This window comes from Lutra lutra, chromosome 17 (assembly GCF_902655055.1).
Source record: "Lutra lutra chromosome 17, mLutLut1.2, whole genome shotgun sequence".
Taxonomy (NCBI): Eukaryota; Metazoa; Chordata; class Mammalia; order Carnivora; family Mustelidae; genus Lutra; species Lutra lutra.
The window spans coordinates 60,120,328-60,143,990 of NC_062294.1; the positions used below are offsets into that span (position 1 = coordinate 60,120,328).

General features: G+C 48.0%; 2 protein-coding genes and 1 long non-coding RNA gene across 5 annotated transcripts in view; 2 read left to right on the forward strand and 1 right to left on the reverse strand.

Moving 5' to 3' along the window:
* LOC125089021 (zinc finger protein 324A-like) overlaps nucleotides 1–23,663 on the forward strand; it is a 34,341-nt gene that overhangs the window by 4,059 nt on the left and 6,619 nt on the right. The gene's annotated exons all lie outside the window — the stretch shown is intronic.
* LOC125089035 (zinc finger protein 552-like) lies at nucleotides 10,621–15,936 on the reverse strand. 3 transcript variants are annotated; one of them, XM_047710827.1, is made up of 3 exons: nucleotides 15,508–15,929; nucleotides 13,569–13,695; nucleotides 10,621–12,327 (listed from the first exon to the last, which is right to left on the reverse strand). In XM_047710827.1, the coding sequence occupies exons 1-3, from the start codon at nucleotides 15,538–15,540 to the stop codon at nucleotides 12,173–12,175; spliced, it is 315 nt and encodes a 104-aa protein (XP_047566783.1). In that variant the 5' UTR covers nucleotides 15,541–15,929; the 3' UTR covers nucleotides 10,621–12,172. The 3 variants fall into 3 exon arrangements, with proteins under 3 accessions (XP_047566783.1, XP_047566782.1, XP_047566785.1); XM_047710826.1 differs by lacking the exon at nucleotides 10,621–12,327 and adding an exon at nucleotides 12,335–12,736 and having other exon boundaries at nucleotides 15,508–15,936; XM_047710829.1 differs by lacking the exon at nucleotides 10,621–12,327 and adding an exon at nucleotides 12,751–13,073 and having other exon boundaries at nucleotides 15,508–15,936.
* Nucleotides 18,613–22,982, forward strand: LOC125089042 (uncharacterized). Its single transcript, XR_007123835.1, has 2 exons — nucleotides 18,613–18,768; nucleotides 21,781–22,982. It is a non-coding gene; the product is annotated as an uncharacterized LOC125089042 (long non-coding RNA).

The window sequence follows — 23,663 nt, forward strand, 5'->3', positions numbered from 1 at the left end:
ATGTGACTCAGTTGGCCTTTGTACCCATGTTCCCTGGCAAAGAATGAAGCCTGTGTGTTCTGAAGCTTTGGACCTGGAGTTCGCCTAGGAAAGGCAGTGGTTGGTCTGATGGTCGGTGTTTCAGGGACTGTCCTTCCCATCTCAGCAGTGTTTAAAGGAGGCCCCCTGAAGGCCACACCCTAGCAATATATCACCCACTTGTGTTTGTGTGAGAAGGAAATGAGTACCGTTAATGGGTAAAGAACACTGAGTGGACAGATAGGACCAAGGAAATGAGTACCGTTAATGGGTAAAGAACACTGAGTGGACAGATAGGACATGCCAGGCACACCATTTTCATGTCTGGGTCCTTGCAAGATGAAGGTTTGCAGGGCGTCTTAAGGATCTGTGTAGCTCCCAGAGCTGTACGCCTAACCAGTGTTTCATGCTTTCCTGTCATCTTCTAGTGGGCTGGATACTCTGGTTATCACCATGCGGTCAGGAACTCCAGGACTGTGAGAATGAAAAGTCCTGTTTGCTAAGTGGCTTTATCGAGGGTTAGTTTACATAGTGTAAAACACACCCGTTATAAGTGCACTATTAATGACTTTTCGTAAATGTATAGAGTTGTACAGCCATTATTATCTTACCCATTCCCATCGCCTCAGAAGGTTCCTTTGGACACTTTTATAGCCCAAATCCACTCCCATCCCCAGCCCCTAGCAACCACTAATCTACGTATGTTTCTATACTTTTGCCTTTTCTGGATATTTCGTATCAGTGGAATCATGTAGTATGTAGTTCTTCGTGTCTCGTTTCTGTCACTGAGCATAATGTTCTTGAGGTTGTGCATGTTATTCGTAAATATCAGAATTTTCTTCCATTTTATTGCTGAATAATATTCCTTTGTATGGATACACCACGGTTTATTTATCCATCATTAACTGACAGATTTTTTTTTTTTAATATTTTATTTATTTATTTGACAGAGAGATCACAAGTAGACAGAGAGGCAGGGAGAGAAAGAGAGAGAGAGAGGGAAGCGGGCTCCTTGCTGAGCGGAGAGCCCGATGTGGGACTCGATCCCAGGACCCTGAGATCATGACCTGAGCCAAAGGCAGCAGCTTAACCCACTGAGCCACCCAGGCGCCCAGATTTTTTTTTTTTTTAAGATTTATTTATTTATTTGACAGACAGAGATCACAAGTAGGCAGAGAGGCAGGCAGAGAGAGAGGAGGAAGCAGGCTCCCCGCCGAGCAGAGAGCCCGATGTGGGGCTCGATCCCAGGACTCCGGGATCATGACCTGAGCCGAAGGCAGAGGCTTTAACCCACTGAGCCACCCAGGCGCCCCTAACTGACAGATTTTGAATTGTTTCAAGTTCTTGGCTATTATAAATGATGCTAGTAGGCATTTTGCTTACAAATCTTTGTGGAGACATATGTTTTCATTTTGCTTGGGTGGATTCTTAGGAGTCAAGGACAGGCTTCCCCAAGATGGGCCACTTTGGCATAAAGATTATTTTGCTTTAAAGGTAATCAAGGGGCACCTGGGTGGCTCAGCGTGTGACTCTTGATCTCAGCTCAGGTCTTGATCTCTGATTGTGAGGCAGTTGGCTTCTGCACTGGGTATAGAGCCTACTTAAAAGAAAAAAAGGAATAATCAGAACGCTGGGTGGCCCAGTTGGGTTGAGCGTCTGCTTTCCGCTCAGGTCATGGCACCCGACTCTGGGATCAAGCCCCGTATCAGGCTCCCTGCTGAGCAGGGAGCCTCTTTCTCTCTCTCCTCCCTGCTCCTACTCTCTCTCGAATAAATAAATAAAATCTTAAAAAACAAAAAACAAAACCAGCAGATGCAGGAAAAGCTCTCTGCCTTTCCCACAACTGCCTAATTTACATGGGGAAGGAGAGCCTGTAATAGGAAGAGAGCTATGAACAGAGACTCCCCTTTACTTAAGGAATTTATCTGCGTAATAGAGCAACCTTGTATTTCCAAATCTCTCCTTTCAACTTCTTGCTGAAGGGCTTTCTCCGCTTCATATCCTTAGACCTCTGCCCTCAGCTCACATAAGCTTCATGTTGCCTCACTGTCTTCGGAATTTCCTGTCTGTTGATTCCCTGTATGTATGCCCATTAAATTTGATTTTCTCTTGATAATCTGTATCATGTCAGTTTGATTCTAAGTCCAGTTAGAAGGACCATAGGGCAGAGTAAGGTCTTCCTGCCTGACAATTCCTAGGAGTGGAACTGCTAAGTCCTGTGTTAAGTTCATGTTTATCTCTTCACTGCCAAACTGTTTTCCAAACTGTCTCTACCATTTTATATTCCCACCAGCACTGTAGGACTGTTTGTTTTCTCCGCCTTCCTGCCAACACTTGGTGTTGCATCCCGGTGAGGGTGAAATGGTATCTCAATGGATTTTTTTAAATTGTGGTAAAATACACATAAAACTTCTATTTTTAAGTGGACAATTCAATGACATTAACTAAATTCACACAGTTGTACAGCTATCCCCCAATACCTCTCTCTAGCTTTTTCGTGTTCCAAAACTAAAACTCTGTACCCATCAAACAGTAATCTCAAGGGTTGTTTTTTTTTTTTAAGATTTTATTTATTTATTTGAGAGAGAGGCAGTGAGAGAGAGCATGAGCGAGAAGAAGGTCAGAGGGAAAAGCAGACTCCCCGCGGAGCTGGGAGCCCGATGCGGGACTGGATCCCGGGACTCTGGGATCATGACCTGAGCCGAAAGTAGTCGTCCAACCAACTGAGCCACCCAGGCGTCCCATCTCAAGGGTTTTTTTTTTTTTTTAAAGATTTTATTTATTTGTCAGAGAGAGAGGAGAGCGAGCGAGCACAGGTAGACAGAATGGCAGGCAGAGGCAGAGGGAGAAGCAGGCTCCCCGCCAAGCAAGGAGCCCGATGCGGGACTCGATCCCAGGATGCCGGGATCATGACCTGAGCCGAAGGCAGCTGCCCAACCAACTGAGCCACCCAGGCGTCCCACAAGGGGTTTTTAACTTAAGTTTTCCTAATGAATAATGACGTCAGGCATCTTTTCATGTACTTTTTAACTATCTATCTTCTTTGATAAAATGTCCATTCACATCTTCTGTTCATTTTTACTTGGGTTGTCTTCTTATCATTGAGTTGCACAAATTCTTTATATATTCTGTATTAAGACTCCGTATTTATTTCCTCTTGGTCTGTGGCTTGTTTTAATTTTTTTTTTTAAATCTTTTTTTTTTTTTTAAAGATTTATTTATTTATTTATTTGACAGATCTTGAGTAGGCAGAGAGGCAGGCAGAGAGAGAGAGGAGGAGGAGGCAGGCTCCCTGCTGTGAGCAGAGAGCCCGATGTGGGGCTCGATCCCAGGACCCTGAGATCATGACCTGAGCTGAAGGCAGAGGCTTTAACCACTGAGCCACCCAGGTGCCCCAAAACCTTTTTTTTTTTTTTTAAGATATATTTATTTATTTGACAGATGGATCACAAGTAAGCAGAGAGGCAGGCAGAGAGAGGGAGAAGCAGACCCCCTGCTGAGCAGAGAGCCCGATGCGGGGCTCAATCCCAGGACCCTGGGATCATGACCTGAGCCAAAGGCAGAGGCTTTAACCCACTGAGCCACCCAGGCGCCCCTTGTTTTAATTTTCTTAATAACATCTTTTGAAGAGGGATATTTTATTTTTTCTTTAATGTAAGCTCTGAGGCCAACATGGGGCTTGAACTCACAACCCTGAGATCCAAGAGTCACTTGCTGTACCAACTGAGTCAGCCAGGTGTCCCTTGAAGAGCAGTATTTTACATTTTGATGAAGTCTCTATGTAGAGGCTGCTTTTAGGCAAACAGGCCTAAGTGATGGAATGTAGAAAGAGCCCACAGTGACTCCCTGGCTGAACACGACAGGATCGCTGGGTGACCCACCTCACAATATCCATAGACCCCGGAGGCCTGGGTTGCTCAGTCGGATGAGCATCCCACTCTCGATTGCAGCTCAGGTCATGATCTCAGGGTCATGGGATTGAGCCCAACATGGGGGCTTCGCGCTCAGGGGGAGTCTGCTCAGGATTCTCCTTTTCCCTCACCCTTTGCCCCTCCCCCCCGGGGTCTTACGTGTGCACGTGTGTTTTCTCTCAGATAAATAAATCAATCTTGAAAAAAAGAAAAAAGTATATACAAGGGTCTAACTGACCAATGGACTACTTTCAAGCAGGCAGTTACCAAGAATGAGAATTCCACATGTCACCAACCTCCTCATCTCCCCACACTGAAAATAGCCCCTGCCCACTGCGTCATTGCTGAGAGCCACTCCTCTGCTGACCTGTCCACCGTTTAAACTTCCGTCTCCTCTGTTCTGCCTCAGGTGAATTCTTTCATCTCCTCTGCCATTGATTTCCACCCGATCTCTGCTTTGCATTTGGGGTTCCCCATCCAATTGAGAGACACCCCATTTAGACACCGTAGTCTCATTTATTAGTTTTTCCTTTTATACATTGTCTCCTGGTTTCATATCTAAAAAATTATTTGCCTAACTAAAAGTCAACATTTTTCTCTGATTTTTTTCTTGTCAGTTTTATAGTTTTAGCTCTTATATTTCCATTTATGATCATTGCATGGTAACTTTCATGTAGTTAGGTGAGGGTCTAAATTCATCTTTTTGCATGTAGGTACCTAATTTTCCAAGAACTATTTGTTGAAAAGACCATCTTTCCACATTGTATTTATTGAAAATCAGTTGGGGGCACCTGGTGGCTCATTGAGTTAAGCCCTCTGCCTTCCGATCCCGGGGTTCATGGGATTGAGCCCCGAGTTGGGCTCTCTGCTCAGCGGGGAGCCTGCTTCCCCCGCCCCTGCCTGCCTCTCTGCCTGCTTGTGATCTCCATCTGTCAAAGAAATAAATGAAATCTTAAAAAAAAAAAGAAAAGAAAATCACTTGAGTAAAGTTATTTTGGTACTCTTAAGTCTGTTCTACAGATCTGTGTGTCTGTCTTTATGCCAGTGCCACACTGTCTTGATTACTATAGCTTTACAGAAATTTTTAAAATTAGGTAAAGTAAATCCGGCTTTGTTCCTGGTCAAAAGCATTTTGGCTCTTGTAAGTCTTTTGTGAATTTAGGATCAGCTTGTTAGTTTCTACTGAAGATGTCAGCTGTGGTTTTGATAGGGATTGCATGGAGTCTGTATTTCAATTTGGAGAACACTATCATCTTAAAACATTGAATCAGCTAATCCATGAGCATGGACTGTTTCTCACCAGTTTCTCTTAGCACTGTTTTATAGCTTTCAGAGTGTTTTCAGAGCACTGCACTTGTTTTGTTAGACCTATTCATGTCATTCTTTCTCAGGCTGCTATGAATGGAATTGCTTCATTAATCATACTTGATCATTTGTATGGGAAACTTTGCAGCTCTGCTTTGTTTTGTTTGTTGCATATATACATATGGCATATATTTGCATATATACATATATGTTTTTTTAGAGCAGGAGAGAGGAATAGAGGTGGGGGAGGGGCCCAGGGGCAGGAGAGGGGGACAGAGACTCTCACGAGTACTCTACACTGAGTGCTGAGCCCTGAGCCAAAACCAAGAGTCAGACACTTACCCAACTAAGCCACCCAGGTACCCCTCATACCTATTTTTATATATACTTTTTAATGGATTCCTTGGGATTTTCTACACCCAGATCATGTCATCTGCAAATAAAGACACTTTTAACTTCGGGGACACCTAGGTGGCTCAGTCGGTTAAGCATCTGCCATGGGCTTAGGTCATGATCCCAGGTCCTGGGATTGTGTTCTGCATCAGGCTCCCTGTTCAGTGGGGAGCCTGCTTCTCCCTCTGCCTGCCGGTCCCCCTGCTTGTGCTCTTGCTCTCTCTCTGACAAATAAAACCTTAAAAAAAAAAAAAAAAAGACACTTTAACTTCTTCCTTTCCAGTGTATATCCTAATTTGCATTTCTATCCTGTGCCCTTCTGGGAAAGGCTGAAAGATTCTAGGCTCTCAATCTTTTAAGTCAGATACCAAGAGCTCACCTGGTGAAGGGAGAAGTGAGTCTAAAAGCCTGACAGCGATGCAGAAGGAGCTGCTGATCTCTTGTTCGAGAGGATGTTTCATGGGACACCCCCTGCAGCAATGACAAGAAGCACTCCCCCTGGGCTAAAAAGACATGCCCTCTAGACACCAGACTCTCTTAGGCGGGGTTACCTCCTGTGTTCATCTAAGAACCAGGTGGGTGTATTAAGTGATAATCACTGGGTATGAGGAATAGGGATTGGAGACTGGCAATGTGGAGTGACGTGGAGACATATCTGTGGGGTAGCCATGACTGCTTTGATGACTGAGTCTGTGTGGGGTGATGGTGTACAGAGTTTTTCTGTACCTGCAGACCTTCACATCTGCCACAGCCATTCAAAGCATCAAGTTCAATATAGCGCAAACTGAAGCACAGAGACGTGGTAACTTGTCTGAGAGCATACAGCTCATTATTAGCGGGTACGTAAATGTACAACGCATAGCTCCAGACTCTGTGCTCTTGGCCACCTCACCATCTCTAGAATACCTGTGGGAGTGTTGTGAACCGTTAATAAAAACAAATTTTAGGGGCACCTGGCTGGCTCAGTCTGTAGAGCATGTAACTCATGACCTCGAGGTTTGAAGTTCAAGCTCCAGGTTAGGTATACAGGTTACTTAAAAATAAGATCTTAAAAAAAAAATAGTAACACGTTTTATATAGAAGGCATGTGCTTATTTGCCATTCATATATCTTCTTTAGTGAAGTGAGTGTTTGAGTCACTTTTGCCCATTTGTAAAAACTGGGTTGTCTTGGGGTGCCCGGGTGGCTCAGTGGGTTAAGCCTCTGCCTTCAGCTCGGGTCGTGATCTCAGGGTCCTGGGATTGAGCCCCGCATCGGGCTCTCTGCTCAGCGGAGAGCCTGCTTCTCCCTCTCTCTCTGCCAGCCTCTCTGCCTACTTGTGGTCTCTCTCTTTGTCAAGTAAATAAATAAAATCTTTAAAAAAAACAAAACTGGGTTGTCCTATTAGGTTGTGTGAATTCTTCATATGTTCTCGATCAGGTCCTTTGTCAGAATTTGTTTTGCAGATAGTTTTCCCAGTGTGTGGATTGCATTTTCATTTTGTTGATGTGCCTATTGAAGCTTCTTAATCTTTTTTTTTTTTTTTTTTTTTAAGATTTTGTTTATTTGGGGCGCCTGGGTGGCTCAGTGGGTTAAGCCGCTGCTTTCGGCTCAGGTCATGATCTCAGGGTCCTGGGATCGAGTCCCACGTCGGGCTCTCTGCTCAGCAGGGAACCTGCTTCCTCCTCTCTCTCTGTCTGCCTCTCTGCCTGCTTGTGATCTCTGTCTGTCAAATAAATAAATAAAATTAAAAAAAAAAAAGATTTTGTTTATTTATTTGACAGAGATCACAAGTAGGCAGAGAGGCAGGCAGAGAGAGAGGAAAGGAAGCAGGCTCTCTGCTGAGCAGAGAGAGAGGAAAGGAAGCAGGCTCTCTGCTGAGCAGAGAGCCCTATGCGGGTGGGGCGGGCAGGGGCGCGGTGATCCCAGGACCCCAAGATCACCACCCTAGCCAAAGGCAGAGACCCAACGGGCTGAGCCACCCAGGCTTCCCGAAGCCTCTTCATCTTTTTAAGTTTTCATTTATTTAAGTAATCTCTACACCCAACGTGGGGCTTTAACTCACAACCCTGAGATCAAGAGTTGCATGCTCTTCCAACTAAGCCAGCCAGGTGCCCCCTGATGTGACTACTGAAAAGCAAAAATTGAAAATTTTGATCCAGTCCAATTGATTTATCTTTTTTCTTGTCATGTTTTTTGTTATGTTTCAGAAATCCACCAAATCCAGGGTCAGTGTGCTTTCTTCTGGAAGTTTTATTGCTTGTGTCTGTAATGAACTTTGAGTTGACTTTTGCATATGACTTGGGTGAGCCTAGAGGTTTGCTGTTCCATCTGGCTCTGCAGTTGTTCTAGCACTATTGGTTGAGAAGATTATCTTTTTCCCTATCGAATTGCCTTGGCCTATTTTGGTTAATGGAACCCAGAAGTCCACTTGGCATTTGGCTTCGGGCACTAAATGGATCTGGGGCTCAAATGATCAGAAGGCCTGCTTCTGACTCTCGACACTGCCCCCTTCTGTGGCTGGTTCACAAGACAATCTTCCTATAGCGTCAAGATGAACATTAGTATCCCCAGTGTTTAGACACTCAGAGCCACAAGGGGTTTGTTTTCGTTGTTCTGGCACATGTGTATGCACACACGCACGCACGCACGCACACACGCACGCATAGCAGGCCAGCTGCCTTGCACAGAGCCCTGATGGGGAGAGCAGAGTCAGGTTCAGGTCAGGGCATTTCTCCGAATCAGGATTCTTTTCCAGAAGACTTCATTTTACAAGGTCTCCACACAGATGACCATTCAGGATAAAAGGGATTGCGTTCTGATAATGAGTGTCTGCCCCAGTTTGCTTTCAGGCCTGAGCTCCACTGGCTCTGCTGGACTCCCCTCTAACCCCAAGCAGCCCTTCCGTGTTGCCCACATAGAGAGGTCGCATATATACTTACAAACTTTGTTCAGAAGTTTGCAACATTTATAGAATCAAAAGGCTTCACATAAACATATGGATCTCTCACTCTTGGAAAACCCAAGAATGGGGGCAACCCTATGTTGATCCCACCATCTCTGATCTTTGTACCCAGGGACAGCCTCGTCTCAGGGGCAGCAAAAAACAGCAGATGATGGCGGCCATGAACACAGTGACCTGGAATATTGGCCGAGCTGCCAAAGTCCGGGACTACAGTCCCAGCATTCCTGCCTAGGCACTGATGGCCCTGAAGTGACCAGCCAGGGAGACTACAGGAACCCACACCACCTTTAGGTTATCTGCTCTGGCAGTGAGCAGCATATGCTGGGTATGCCCATCGTGAAGGGTCACTGTACGCATGCTAGAGGATGAGATGAGAGTACACAGGACTTCTAAGATCTCCAGAGCTGAGTCTCTCCTGTGGCCAAAGACAGTGTCAACTGGGCTTTTTTTTTTTCCCCCCAGTTTTTTTGTTTTCAAAGGATTATTGTTTGTTCATTTTTTTGTGGTATAAATTCTACCGTGGCTGACTGGAAGCCATCCGTGTGAACATGGAATTGAGTGGGTATGATGTGGCTCAAGCATAGCATCTGGTTTGCCAGTCTCCCTGACCCCTCACCTCAAAACCGGTGTTCCTGTACCCGCTTACGGTTCTGCCTGGCCCTTGGAGATCTTACATCCAGTGATGTAACCAACCTGTCTATAGATTTTGGACATTAGGGGCCTTACTCATGGGCAGGTCCCAGGAGACAGCGGCCCCTCAACTCTACTGGGGAACGTGGACATTCCCAGGAACAAAGAACCCAACCCCTGCTGCCCAGGAAGAACTAGAGATTGCCATACGGAATACCCAGTGTCCAAAGCTCTGGGCCTGTCAGGCTGTCCTGGCATCCAGGACCAAGATTTAACACAGAGACTTTCACCCTGTCCCAGGAGGCCCTGGGCCTAGACTGCAAGGTGTTCCGTGCCATCCTGCTGTTGAAGGTGAGGTCTCCCACTAAGACCTTTTCCCCTCTTTATCCTGTTAGAGCTCCATTCTGTTCTCCATCTCACCCACCCCCAACCACACACACAATGGATAGAAATTAAAGACAGCTTCAAAAGTGAGGCAGAGGGGCGCTTGGGTGGCTCAGCGGGTTGGGCCGCTGCCTTCGGCTCAGGTCATAGTCTCGGGGTCCTGGGATCGAGCCCCGCGTCAGGCTCTCTGCTCAGTGGGGAGCCTGCTTCTTCCTCTCTGCCTGCCTCTTTGCCTACTTGTGATCGCTCTCTGTCAAATAAATATTAAGTAAATAAATCTAAAAAAAAAAAAAAAAAAAAAAAAAAGTGAGGCAGGCAGTTCCAGGGTTGGGTGATTTGGAGACTGGACAGATCCATCGCAGGCACCATCTGTAGACAATATCAAAAGGGTGCCTGGGGGGCTCAGTCATTTAAGCGTCTGTCTTCAGCTCAGGTCATGATCCCAGGGTCCTGGGATCAAGCCCCGATTCTTCCTTTCCCTCTCCCTGCTACCCCCCCCCATTTGTGGTTGCTCTCTTTCAAATAAATATGTAAATCTTTTAAAAAAAAATTACCCACAAAAGAGGGAAGCTATTTCTGGAAAGTCCTGGAGAGAAGAGGTCAATCAGGTCCATGCTTGAACCACTGGGGACAGGGCAGAGATGGAAAATGAGGCCACCCCAAAGAGCTCCCATCACTCATGTCTCCCTCCTGGGAATGAGTGAGGACAAAATCAGCCTTCCCTGAATATGCTGAGATGACAGGCTGTGGGGGGCCCCGCCAACCTGTAGAAGTGAGATGCCATCTGGCATATGACATAATCTGGCAAAGCACCTGGACAGATTAGAAAGTGTGATATAGTTCCTGAAAGCTTCCCAGGTATCTGGCGATCTCCTGGGAGGGGTGTTAGGATATTTTTCAATATTTGGCTTATGGCTTCTTCCCAAAGCTTCCTTTCACATAAGTTTTCTCGGGAGTGAACTCTTTTTTTAAAAAAAGATTTTATTTATTTATTTGACAGATCGAGATCACAAGTAGGCAGAGAGCCCAATGTGGGCTCTTAAGGTGGACAAAGAAAATGCCCCAGTTAGTTAGTGGTTTTCCACATTTGCCACACTCCTTAGACCTTTCTTTGGTATAAACCTTGTGGTGCTGAGTGAGGCTGGGGCTCTGGCTGAAGGCATTCCTATGTCCACTGCACTCAGATGGCTCTTTTCCGGTGACCTTTCTGGTGCTGAGAGAGGTCTGACCTGTAGCGGAAAGCTTTTCCACACTCAGTACACACATAAGACTTTTCTTCAGTGTGAACTCTCTGGTGCCGACTGAGGTTGGATCTTGTACTGAAGGCTCTCCCACACTGGCTGCACTTGTAAAGCCTCTTTCCAGTGTGAACTATCTGGTGTGTAACAAGGTTGGAGCTATAGCTGAAGGCTTTTTCACACTCACTGTACTCATAAGGCCTATCTCTGGTATGAACCTTCTGGTGCTGAATGAGGGCAAAGCTTTGATTAAAGACTTTTCCACACTTGTTACACTCATAAGGCTTTTCTCCATTATGGATTCACTGGTGTGCAACAAGATTAGAGGGCCAGCTGAAGGCTTTCCCACACTGTTTGACAGAGATCACAAGTAGGCAGAGAGGCAGGCAGAGAAAGGGGGAAGAAGGCTCCCTGCTGAGTGGAGAGCCTGATGCGAGGCTCGATCCCAGGACCCTGGGATCATGACCCCAGTTGAAGGCAGAGGCTTTAACCCACTGAGCCACCCAGATGCCCTTGTTGTGAACTTTCGGATGCCAATGAAGATAAGAACTGTTAATGAAGGCTTTCCCGCATTTACTGCACGTACAAGGCCTTGCCCCAGTGTGTATTTTCTGGTGCTCCACAAAACTGGTGATGCAGCTGGAGACTCCGGCACGGTCTGCACTTACAAGGCCTTTCTTTGTCGTAACTTCCTGATGGCAAGCGACACTGAAGCTGCAAGTGAAGGTCTTCCCACAGTGGCCACAGGCATAAGGCCATTCTTCAGTGGACTCTCCGGTGCCAAGCGAGTGTGTACTTCTGGGTGACGGCTTTCCCACACTCACTGCAACCGTGATACACTTTTCCAATAGGAACTTTCTCATGTGTCCTCAGTTTCAAAAGGTGACTGAAGGCCTTCCCACATTCCTTACACACACGGGATGTCTCCCCATTGGGGTTTTCGGGTGATGAACAATGGTGGCCTGCTCTTCAGGGGCATTTCCCCGTGCTGGGCATCTGCAGGGTCTCTCTTTGGAATGAGTGAGCAGATGATCTAGGAGCATGAGAGCCTTCAGAAAGCTGCTCCCACAGCTGCTGCACTTGAAGGACTTCTGTGTGGTGTGGCCTCTCTGCTGCTGGCAGCTGGAAGGCCTCCTTGTGCCTGGTGCCTGTGTGGTATCCCCATGCTGTGGGTGGCCGGTGCTGCAGGAGGTCGAGGCCGTCCAGGACATCCTTAGCACGTTTGCTACCTGTGAAGCGTTTTTCTCTACTGGGCTCCTGCTGGCACTGGTGAGAGCTTATTGAGCCAGAAGCCTCTCCCAAATGCCTCACACTTGTATGGTTTCTGCGTAGGGTGACTTCCCTGACGCTTAGCCAGGTGTAATGTCTTTTGAGACCAAGCCACACATGTCACAGGTGTTGGCCTTCAGGGTAGAAGGATATGCCTTAGGGGTCCTGAAATGGTACGCTCCTTCTACAGAAACACCCTGTTCAAGAGGGGCTTCCTCCACTCCACACCAGCAACCTGAAAGCAGAGAAATACCAGCGAAGTGTATATAGGCTTTGTTGGGAGGGGGCAGCCCCCTCCCAGATGTGCATCTGACAAATTTAGAAGTGAGTCTGCAGGATCAAGTCAGGGGGAGGTAGAGCTTGTGGTGCAGGACAGGGCCCAGGAAAGGCACTGAAGGTGAAGATCCAGGACGTGAGAACACACGTGAGGGTTCTGGCTGGGAGGAGAGGCAGGAACTGCAACCTCTCAGCTCTCAGCAGGACCCAATACAGGCAGGCCCCAGATCTCGGACAGGAACAGGGGTCACAGAGTCTCCTCGAGCACAGAAAAATCCAGCTGCAACCAGGCATCTGGTGCTTAAAGCCTCTATGAGGATATATGCACATCTCATAATACACTGACCGTGGGCTAAGGTGGGACATCCCTGTAAAAGGAGGAGTGGAGGGGAATAAGGAAGACACAGATCAGAGCACTGTACACAGACAAAGTAGAAATGGCGAGAATGCGTTGTCTAAAACAAGGAGGAAAATGGAGTAAGGTACGGGTACTGGCCCCAGCAGCAAAGGCCAGTGGATACAGGGCAAGTAGTACAGTGTGAACCCAGCCCCAGTGTCATGTCTGCTCCAGCTCCCACTCATCAGAGCCAGACCCCCTCCCAGCCTCTTCTGTGGTATATGGAGCTATGTGCACCCTGTCAGGCTCCCAGCCTTCTCTGTCCTGTTCCAGGTGAGCAACCATGCAAGACCTGAAAGTTCTAAGTCCTGGGAAAAAGACAGAGCGGGTGAGTGTCTGGCCCAGCCAAGGGCAACCTACCCTGTGATAGACAAGAGGGAGCTCACGTCATCTCCGCAACTAGGGAGAAAACCCAGTGTTACAAAATAAGCCTGTGAGGAGCATCTCCTAGGAAGAGCCCAGTGGCAGGTAGTGACGATGTCCATGTCTATAGTCCATGACAAAGCCCGGCTCCTGGAAATGTCTGATATAAAAAAGTGGGGGCTGGGGAGAACCTAGGCACAGAGGTCCCACTGATCTAGACAAACTCAGGCAACCAGACGGAGCCCCTCGGTCCTGAGCCCTTCTGCAGGAAGGGAAACAGATATTGGGGCTCCTCAGGGGAAGGAGCAGGCTGTGCCTGTGCCCCAGCTCTGCACACACAGCAGATAGCCCAGCTGCTCAGCTGTCAGAACACAGAGCTGTTCCCGGGAGAAGAGGAAGGACAGAGACCAGAACAGCAAGCTGGGGTGAGAGGGCCTTACCGATTGAGGCCACAAGCGCCAAGGTCTCCAGCATCACATTGTGGTACAGGCGCCTCTGAGTCTCATCAAGGAGCTCCCACTCCTCCTGGAAGAAGTACATGGCCATGTCCTCAAAGGTCCCCCAGTCCTGTCATGGTGAAGACAGCTAAGTCAGCCATGGTGAGGACAGGGCAGCAAGAAAACTACCAAAAAACCCACAAATGAACCCATCCAGACCTGAGCCCGTGACCCTACATGCTGCCATCTTTCTCGTGGGTAGTCTCTGACTCCCAAATCAACCCTGCCAACAAACTCCTAGGTCACCCTTCTCCCTGAGCTCCAAAGCCATGGGGGCTATTGTCTCCTCGTGTCCCACTGATCACTGTGTCCTCCTTCACACAGCAGGGAGGTGGGCAGATAGTTGCCACAAGGTCTGAGCCTGGTCGTGAGGCCTCACTGCCTCCTACCAGACGATTCTCTTGGCTCCCCAGATCCTGCCTCCCAGAACAACGAAACTGGGGCTCATCTCGCGTAGGCCCCCAGTACCAGGACTCCAGTCCATCAATTCATACACCCCTGCATGTGCATGTCCGTCTTTGTACCACACATCTCCAGACCCTACCACTATCCCATGGCCCATTCTTCCTCCCAGCAACCCTACAGATCACTCTACAAATGGTGTCTAAAATGTGGCTAACTTGGTGAGGTCAACCAGGATCCCATCCTGACCCAGACTTCTAAAAGTCCCCACTTCCAGAGGTGGCACCCAGCTTTCCTTCAGTTTCTCTAACTGGTCCTATTCCTACCTTTAACACTTAGCCATCCAGACTAGGCCACAAAGACTTCTGGGACCTCCAAGTCTCTCTGCCTTTATTCATGCTGTCCCCTCACCAGCCTCAGTATTCCTCTTTCCTTCTGACGCAACCCCCCCCCCCCCAAGCCTAGGACACTCAGCCTACTGCCACTGAACTAACCTGTCATCCTGACTGAAACACTCAGACCCCACAGAGGGTGGCCAAGAAATGCCTGTGAGCCCACAGAGAGTTGACTAAACACGAGTCCCAGTTCCACTGTCATGTTACTTGCATCTCCAATATCTTAGCCTCTGTCCCAGGGATCTTGGTCACTTTCTGGACCCCCTCTCACACACACCTTCTCTTGGGGCTCCTCCTCCCTTCATCTGACTTTGTGACATCCACCGACCCCGCCCAGTACCCAGGCCAGCCACCCAGTCCTCAGATGCCCTTGTAGGACATCTTCACCATAAGCTAAAGATGCCCCCTCTCAAATGTGAGCCAGAGCTCCACTGCAGCTCACAGGCTGACTGGATGTCTCCAAGCTGAATTCCTCAGCGTAACTAAGACCTGCCAAGCTAGCCCAGGCTCCTCCACTTCTCTGCACATCACAAAGTCTGGCTGACTTGAAAGATCCAAAACCCAACCATTTCTCCCAACTTCAGGTTGGACCTGGATTGACACCATCACCCACCTAATCTAGTAAAAGAGCATCTTTATAAGCCTCCCTTTCTGCCCCCTCAACTTCACCTCCTACCCCACCCTACCTCTGTTTTCCACTCTGCAGCCAAAGGGAGCCTGTGAACATCTCTACTCCAAACCTTCCGTGGCTCCCACCACCTTCAGGCCAAGCTCCCCAGGCTGCCATGTCCAGGCCTGACTCCGGCCCACCGGATATAAATAACGGAGGCCTGTGGTTCCCCGAATACTCCCAGCTCAGTCTCGTCTCTGAGCATTTGCACATCCCGGTCCCTGTGTCTGAAACAGCTTTCCAGATCTTGTCCCACTGGATTCCAGAATCGTGAAAATTCCCACAGAAACTCCGGCCGGGACTCAGGACCTCAGGCTTGGGGTGATCCGAGGGTCGCAGCAGCGAAGCAAAAGAAGTGAAGGTGGAGGAAGGGTCCAGGGACTCCCCACTCCCTTCTACCGTGGACCCCACTCACCCGCGCCAGGTCCACCAGCGCCGCCGCCGCCATGGGACCCGGGCAGGCCTTGAGTGCGCAGCCGAGGCCCACACCTCCGCCGGGCAGGGTGCCCGCACGCCGCCCGTCGCAATCGGGGCCTCAGTCAGAGGGGACGGCGGGCGAGTGCGGAGGGCCCCGTTACCGGAGATCACGACTGGGACGGAGCGGGGCAACTCATCCCAGCCTTCTCGCCCCGCCACCCCGCACCCCACGGCTGGGTCCCAAGGAGGCGCCTGCGGGAGGTCAACTCCCCGAGGACGGGGAAAGGGCAAGACGAACGTGCTCGAGGGAGACGCCGGAAGCCCGGCGAGCCGCAGGATATAGCCCCTCTTCGGGGCTGGGATTGGTGGCGGGTCGCCGCCGTCCCCGTGGCCTTCTGGTCGTTGTAGTTTCTGCCGCGCGCAGGCCTCGCGTAGGGCGCCCGCGCGTTCCGCTTGGCGACGTCCGAGTGGCCCCGCAAGGGCTGCTGGGAAGGGGAGCCCGCGGTGCCGAGTGGCGGTGCTGTGCTTACGCTTGCTCTGACGGGGCTACCCCGGTTGTGCTTACGCTTGCTCTGACGGGGCTACCCCGGGTTCCTCCCGCAGAGATGCAGGGCCCGCGCTCTGGAGGAAGGACCAGCCCGGAGGGGGCCCCTGGGGCACAGCTTCACTTCTGCATTTCCCCGGTCAGAACCTTCTGGGACGAGCCTGAACATTCCGTGCCTGGACAGTCCCTCGGGGATTCGGACGCGCTCCCAGAAACAGCTCTAACTCGAAATCCGGTGACGAGATTTGGTCACTGCTGCACCTTTCCTCGCGAGACGTGACAGGAGAAGTATTTAGCACAGGCCAGGCACATAGTGCTGTGAAACCCAGGAAAGGGAGCCCCACTAAAGTGTGAAAGGGCGAGCTCTCGCTTGGTACGGCTGCGAGTCAAGAATTAGCGACAGAAGAAGCTTCAGCAGCCAAGAATCCTCAGCTACAGGCCCCGACGGAAAAGACGCGCACTGCATCTCCTACAGCAGTGAGTGGGCCCTGCGCCTCAGCCGGCGAGAGCCCATCGTCACCCTGAACTCTTCTCCGCTGGACTTTCCTTCAGAACAGCTCCTCCTAACCCCCTTCGTCCTCTCCGTATAATAACGTTCTTCTCCTTTGTTACATTTGCCTACAGTTTTGCTGTATCTTGCATGTCCAGAATTGTAATTCTCTCCTATTCCCAAATAAGCCCATTTTTGCTGGTAAAGTAACTTCTGTTTGTAAGGATAACACTACTAAACAAACAAGACAGCTCTTGTTATCCTTATCATCATCATCATCATCATCATCATCATCCCAAGGCTCTCATAGCACTGCCAGGGGAGGGCAAGTTGGAAACACGTCTTTCCAGAATCATTGTTGACATCTATCAAAGAATAAAACGCCCTCATCCTGACTTTGCAAGTAGCCATATAGGCAGTGTTCAAAATTTTTAAAAAAGTATATTCTTGTACTGTGGTAGGCAGAATATAATGACCCCAAAGATGTCCACTAACCTGTCTGCAAATGGGATTCCCTCGGGCCTCAGTGCTAGTAACAGGAGTGCCAAACAGGGTGGAAAGCTGGTAACACTAGGGCTCCAAATCCCCAGAGGGGACAAGTGCCTGCCCACCTCTAAAATCCTGCATTTTATTTATTTTTAAAAAAATATTTTATTTATTTATTCGACAGAGAGAGAGATCACAAGTAGGCAGAGAGGCAGGCAGAGAGAGAGAGAGCGAGAGGAGGGGAAGCAGGCTTCCCGCTGAGCAGAGAACCCGATGCAGGGCTCGATCCCAGGACCCTGGGATCATGACCTGAGCTGAAGGCAGAGGCTTAACCCACTGAGCCACCCAGGCGCCCCTAAAATCCTGCATTTTAGGATATGTGAGCTATGCAGGGATTGTGCTAGTTTCTTTTTTTTTAAGATTTTATTTATTTATTTGACAGAGAGAGATCACAAGTAGGCAGAGAGGCAGGCAGAGAGAGAGGAGGAAGCAGGCTCCCCGCTGAGGAGAGAGCCTGATGTGGGGCTTGATCCCAGGACCCTGGGATCATGACCTGAGCCGCCGAAGGCAGAGGCTTAACCCACTGAGCCACCCAGGCGCCCCGGATTGTGCTAGTTTCTCATTGCTGCTGTAATAAATTACCATAAACCAACCGACTGGCTTAAAACGACACAAGTTTACTCTTCCAATTTTTTTTTAATTTTTAATTTTTTTTTTTTTACTCTTCCAATTCTGGAGGCCAGATGAAATTAATTTAGATGGGCAAAAATCAAGGTGTTACCATAGCTGGTTTCTTTTGAGGCTCTAGGAGAAAATCTGTTCATTACCTTTTCCAGCTTGTTGAGGGAGCCTTCATTCCTTGGCGCTTGACTTCCTTTCCTCACATCACTCCAACCTCTTGCTTCTGTTGCTCCATCTCCTATCTCCTCTTTTGACTTCCTTTTTCCACAAAAATGTGTTTTTTCACTGACACTTCATTTTCAGATAGCAGAGGAATCTAAAACAGTTTTTTTTGGGGGGGAAGTAATTTCAGATTATAATTACTACTACACTAAAAATTGTAGTTAAATATGCAGTAGTGTATTTAAAACACAGTAGTTAAAACACAGTAGTTTTCATTTTAACCATTTTTAAGTGTACAGTCCCATGACGTTAATTGCATTCATAATGTTGTAAAACCATCACCACTATCTATTTCCAAAAGTTTTCCATCACCTGAGCAGCAACTTTGCCCATTAAACAATAACTCTCCATTCCCCCTTGCCCTGGCCCCTGTTAACTTCTTCTTTATTTTTAATTTTTTTATCTTTTTAAAAATTATTTATTTATCTTTTAATTTCTTTTCAGTGTTGGAAAATTCATTGTTTATGCACTACACCCAGTGCTCCATGCACCCTGTTAACTTCTTTTTTTTTTTTTAAAGATTGTATTTATTTATTTACTTAACAGATGGAGAGCACAAGCAGGCAGAGAGGCAGGCAGAGGCAGAGAGAGAAGCAGGCTCTCCACTGAGCAAGGAGCCCGATGCGGGGCCCGATCCCAGGACCCTGAGACCATGACCTGAGCGAAGGCAGAGGCTTTAACCCACTGAGCCACCCAGGCACCCCAAATGCTCCTAATTCTTAAAAGTAATCTCTACACCCAGCGTGGGGCTCAAATTCACAACCTGGAGATCAAGATTCAGATGTTCTACTGTCTAAGCCAGCCCGATGCCCCAAAATACTTTTTTAACTGTATAGGTGAGTTTTACAAATGCATACACATATGAAATGGCCACACTTACAATACTGAACGTTCTCATCACATCTAAAGTTTACTTTTCGTTAACTTCCAACTCTGTCTCCTCCAACCCATGTGTCAGGCCACTACTGAGGACTTGCTTTCTGCCACTATCGGTTAGGGTTGTCTTTTCTAGCACGTCATATGAAGGGGATAATCTATACTGTATGGACTGTTTTGTGTGTTCTTTCACTCACCAGAATTTTGGGAGATGGATCCGTGTTGTAACATACCATTGTGTCATCCCTTACTGAGTTGTACCTCACTGTAGGAGATACTACTGTACTACTATGTGTTTATTCCACTCACCAGTTGTTATTCATCAGGGCTGTCTCCAACTTTTAGCTGTTATGGATAAAGGTGCTATGAATATTTATACCAGGATTTTTATTTTTATTTTATTTTATTTTTTTTTAAGATTTTTTATTTATTTATTTGACAGAGAGAGAGATCACAAGTAGACAGAGAGGCAGGCAGAGAGAGGGGAAGGGAAGCAGGCTCCCTGCTGAGCAGAGAGCCCGATGCGGGACTCGATCCCAGGACCCTGAGACCATGACCTGAGCCGAAGGCAGCGGCTTAACCCACTGAGCCACCCAGGCGCCCTATACCAGGATTTTTAAAAGAAAATTTTAAAAAGATTATTTAAGCAATCTCTATACCCAATGTAGGCTTAAATTCCTGACCCCAAGTTCAAGATTCACACGCTCTACTGAGGTGCCCCTCACGTACTAGGACTTTGTGGTCACGTGCTTTCATTTCCGTGGCTAAATCCCTCAAAGAATAGCTGAGCTGGAGGGTAGGTGTCTGTTGACCGTCACAGGGCAGTGAGGGTCTGCCACAGCTCAAGGGCCGGCTGCACCAGTCCAAGCAGAACTACAGAATTCAATATTCAGTGAAGGCAAACTCGTCTAATTATCCTGTGTTGTAAGACGAAGTAATGTGATTATAAATTCCTGCCGGGCAAGCAAAACACCTTCAAGTCCCTCAGTGTACTCAGCAGGGCCTAGCACCGTGCCAGGGGGTTATCCCTGACTCTGAGTCCAAATGTGGCCTCCTCAGGGACCAGAAGGAAAACTCCAATAGTGCCTGACGGTCTCAAGCCAGGAAATCCACAGCTCCTGCTAGAGGTTAGGCATGAGCAATGGGAGGATGGACCTTAGGTGTCCTGACCAGGTGTCCCACTGCAACCCAGGCCCACCCAGGGCCCACTCCCTCCCAAATATCCAGCAGTTTGTCTGTGGTTACAACCCAGAAGAGGAAGAGTTAAATGTGGTGTGCTGATTGCCCTTGTGCAAAAGCAGCTGCTTGTCCTTATGTGACCTGTGTCTCTAGAACAGAAATCCTGTTGAAGTTTCCTAGGGTGCATGCATTTGCGGGCTTGAGGGGGTTGTTGTTAAGATTTTATTCATTTATTTATTTAGAGAAAAGAGCCACCTAGGCGCCCCCATGTAGGCATTTTGAATGCAGGAAAGGACAGGCTTAATTGGCTGGTTATTATATAATCCAGGCCTGTCACTCAAATGAGACGACCCTAGGATCCACCACAAAAAAAATTGCTATAGGGGCACCTGGGTGGCTCAGTGGGTTAAGCCTTTGCCTTCAGCTCAGGTCATGATCTCAGGGTCCTGGGATCAAGCCCCCATCAGGTTCTCTGCTTAGTGGGGAGCCTGCTTCCTTTCCTCTCTCTCTCTGCCTGCCTCTCTACCTACTTGTGATCTCCATCTATCAAATAAATAAATAAAATCTTAAAAAAAAAAAAGAATGGAACCCTCTGAACTGGGATGGAGTGGGAGAGGACGCCGGTGGCTAGAGGCACTTTCTGGCTCCCACGTGTGTAGGGCTATAACACTGTTAAGGGTGTGGCCCAAGACAGGTTCAGTGTTTTCCATAAGTCAGGGAGGTGCCCAACATTAATGCAAAGCTGCCTGGGCCAGGGGCTGAATGTTGATACTCCCCAAAACCACAAGCTGTGCAATCTCACTCCAGTAATTGAGATGTGAAGAAACCGAAATCATGGGACATCAGGGCCCAAGATCATGCAGGTTATAGTCGGAGGAACCAAGCTGCAAACTCAGGTCAGCCTGACCTAGCTTGGGCCTAAGCTCTGACTCCTCTTCTTCCATGTTGCTTTTTTTTGGGGGGGGGGGGAGATTTTATGTATTTATTTGGGAGAGAGGGAGCAAGAGTGGGAAAGGTAGCCCAATGTGGGGCTGGATCCCAAGACACTGAGATCATGACTTGAGCTGAGATTAACAGTCAGATGTTTAACGGACAGAGCTTCCCTAGGCTCCCTAGAAAACTTTTATTTAGTGTATTGGGGTGTGGGGACAGGGAGCTTGCATATATATCAAGGAACTTATACATATTCTATTACTTTGGCACATTGGTTCAATTGTCTTAGTTTGCCATCTTGATGGGGGCAAATCACTCCATTTGGGCTTGTTGTTGTGTCTTTTCAAATAGTAGACACTCCAGAATGTCCTTCCACTCTCCTTTTCTCTCCTGATTCCCAGCCCCTGGCTGTGCCCAACTTCCGTGGCCTCATATTTCATCCTTTCCCCTCAACCCTCCTCTCTTTCTCCTAGGTCCTTTAACACCAGACTCCCCTTAATGTGTCCTGACTTGGCCACATGTCTTTGAAATGTCTTGTTAATGTGCTATTTAATGACAGCAATGTGTTCCCTCCAAGGGGTTGCAGTCCAGGTATAACCACTGCCTAGACCTGCTCCCCAACATGGTGCTCCCTTGTCAGCAGAGGCTAAGGCTGTACCAAATCCCCCAAACAGATAAGTGAGCAAGAGGCCTACCATGTCAGTCTGTACTCACACCTGCGTGGGGTCCCCCAGTCTAGGCTGTGGAGGCGCGCAGTCAACATAATTCCTGTCCCCTTGGCACTGACTCCATGGACTTCATCCTGGTTGTGTCCAATATGCACTCAGTTAACTGGCATTTCTCTGTTTTTCGGTTGTTAGCGTGGAGCAGAGGAAGAGGAGCTGTCATATGACCAGAAACATAACCATTATGAAATAGACGCAGAGCCTTTTCCCTACAAAGACATATACTACCAGGAGTAAAGCTGCTAGAGCTCTTTCCAGCTGGGTGAAGGACGCTGCTCCCATTCCAGGTCACTCTACCCTTCTTCTCTCACCTAATTGAGAGGTCATAGTCAACAGGTGCTAGGGCTTCAGGGAAATACACTGAGAATGCCGTAGCCAGGGAAGGCAGTTGGGGTCAGGAAGTAAAAGAAACTACAGCGGTAGAGATGTGCTCCTGAGACTCAGTCCCACTGAAGACTGAGATTTCACTGGAAGATTTAGTATGCTCCTGCCCTCGAACACCTGACACGGCATCCGTGGAGCTGCAGTGTAACAACACTGGGTTACAGCTAAAGGAGATGCAAGACAGGGACTCTCTGTGAAGAATACTCTTCGGAGCACAAAGTCTGGAGAAGAGATGAAAACTAGCGCACAGGAGGAATCTGAAGCCTCTGGTGTCCATAACTACAGCAAGCAAGTTCAGCCCTGCTCCTACCACATTACCATAAATCCTCACACGAACCTCCTGTTTACCTTACTTCCTGTTACCAAACATATGTCTGGCTTTCAGCAGCAACTGACAAGGCATGTCAAAAGGCAAGAAAAAAAGAAAATCTGAGGACACACAAAGCAATCATCACAATGACAATCACATAGGACACTGAGGTTGGAACTATCAGGATGTAAAATAACAATGATTAAGAAAGATGTTAAGGGCTGTAGTGGAAAAAGCAGACAAAATGCAGGAATAGATGGATAATGTAAGTGGAGAGATGGAAACTATGGAAAGGTCAAAAGTGAAGGCTTGAAGGAAACAACACCAGTAGAAATGAAGAGTGCCTTCAGTGGGCTCATCAGTAGGCTCAGCCCAGCCAAGGAAAGAACTGGTGCTCAGCACAATTCCGCAGAATGCAAGTGTCTACTATTATCTAGTTTACAGGTGTACAGGGGGATTCACAGAGGTCCCACCGGGTTGTTTGGAGTCCAACCACCGGCACCAGATAACAGCCCCCACCCCCACCCGGCAGTTCAATCTTGTTCAGGGGAGATCCGAGCCAGGGATATGGAACTATTTTGTGTACAGAGGAAGTTGACATTTTTATTTCATTTCCAATTCATTAAATTATGAATTTATCAAACAATTAGCATATCTCTAAATATTAGGCAATCAGGAACCCTGGAGTCTAAGTAATTACACATTACAGGGATAATTTTATTATTTTTTAAAGATTTTATTTATTTATTTGACAGAAATCACAAGTAGGCAGAGAGGCAGGCAGAGAGAGAGGAGGAAGCAGGCTCCCCGCCGAGCAGAGAGCCCGATGCGGGGCTCGATTCGGGGCTCGATCCCAGGACCCTGGGATCATGACCTGAGCGGAAGGCAGAGGCTTTAACCCACTGAGCCACCCAGGCGCCCCTACAGGGATAATTTTAAAATAACGTTTTAAGAAATTAAATGTCTCCAAACATTCAAACAGTGCTTGAAATGTTAATGCCTCTAAGCTTTTGATTAAATCATGAGTTTAAGATGTTAGATTTCCTTAAATTCTTTCAAAGTGAGCAATACTTAACAAACGAATATTCCTGGGGCACCTGGGTGGCTCAGTGGGTTAAAACCTCTGCCTTTGGCCTGGGTCATGGTCCTGGGGTCCTGGGATTGAGCCCCACGTTGCACTCTCTCCTCAGCGGGGAGCCTGCTTCCCCCCACCCATCTCTGCCTGCCTCTATGCCTACTTGTGATCTCTGTCAAATAAATGAATAAATCTTAAAAAAACCCCACAAAAACAAAAAACGAATATTCCAAAATTGATGGGCTCTCT

Excerpts from the sequence above, each read along its gene's own strand:
- LOC125089035 (XM_047710826.1), bottom strand. The coding sequence starts at position 15,540 with ATGGCGGCGGCGGCGCTGGTGGACCTGGCGCGG. Across the intron at positions 13,696-15,507 it reads CGCTGGTGGACCTGGCGCGG|GACTGGGGGACCTTTGAGGA; the intron begins GTGAGTGGGGTC and ends TCACCATGACAG. Across the intron at positions 12,737-13,568 it reads GGCGCTTGTGGCCTCAATCG|GGATGTCCCACCTTAGCCCA; the intron begins GTAAGGCCCTCT and ends CTCCTTTTACAG.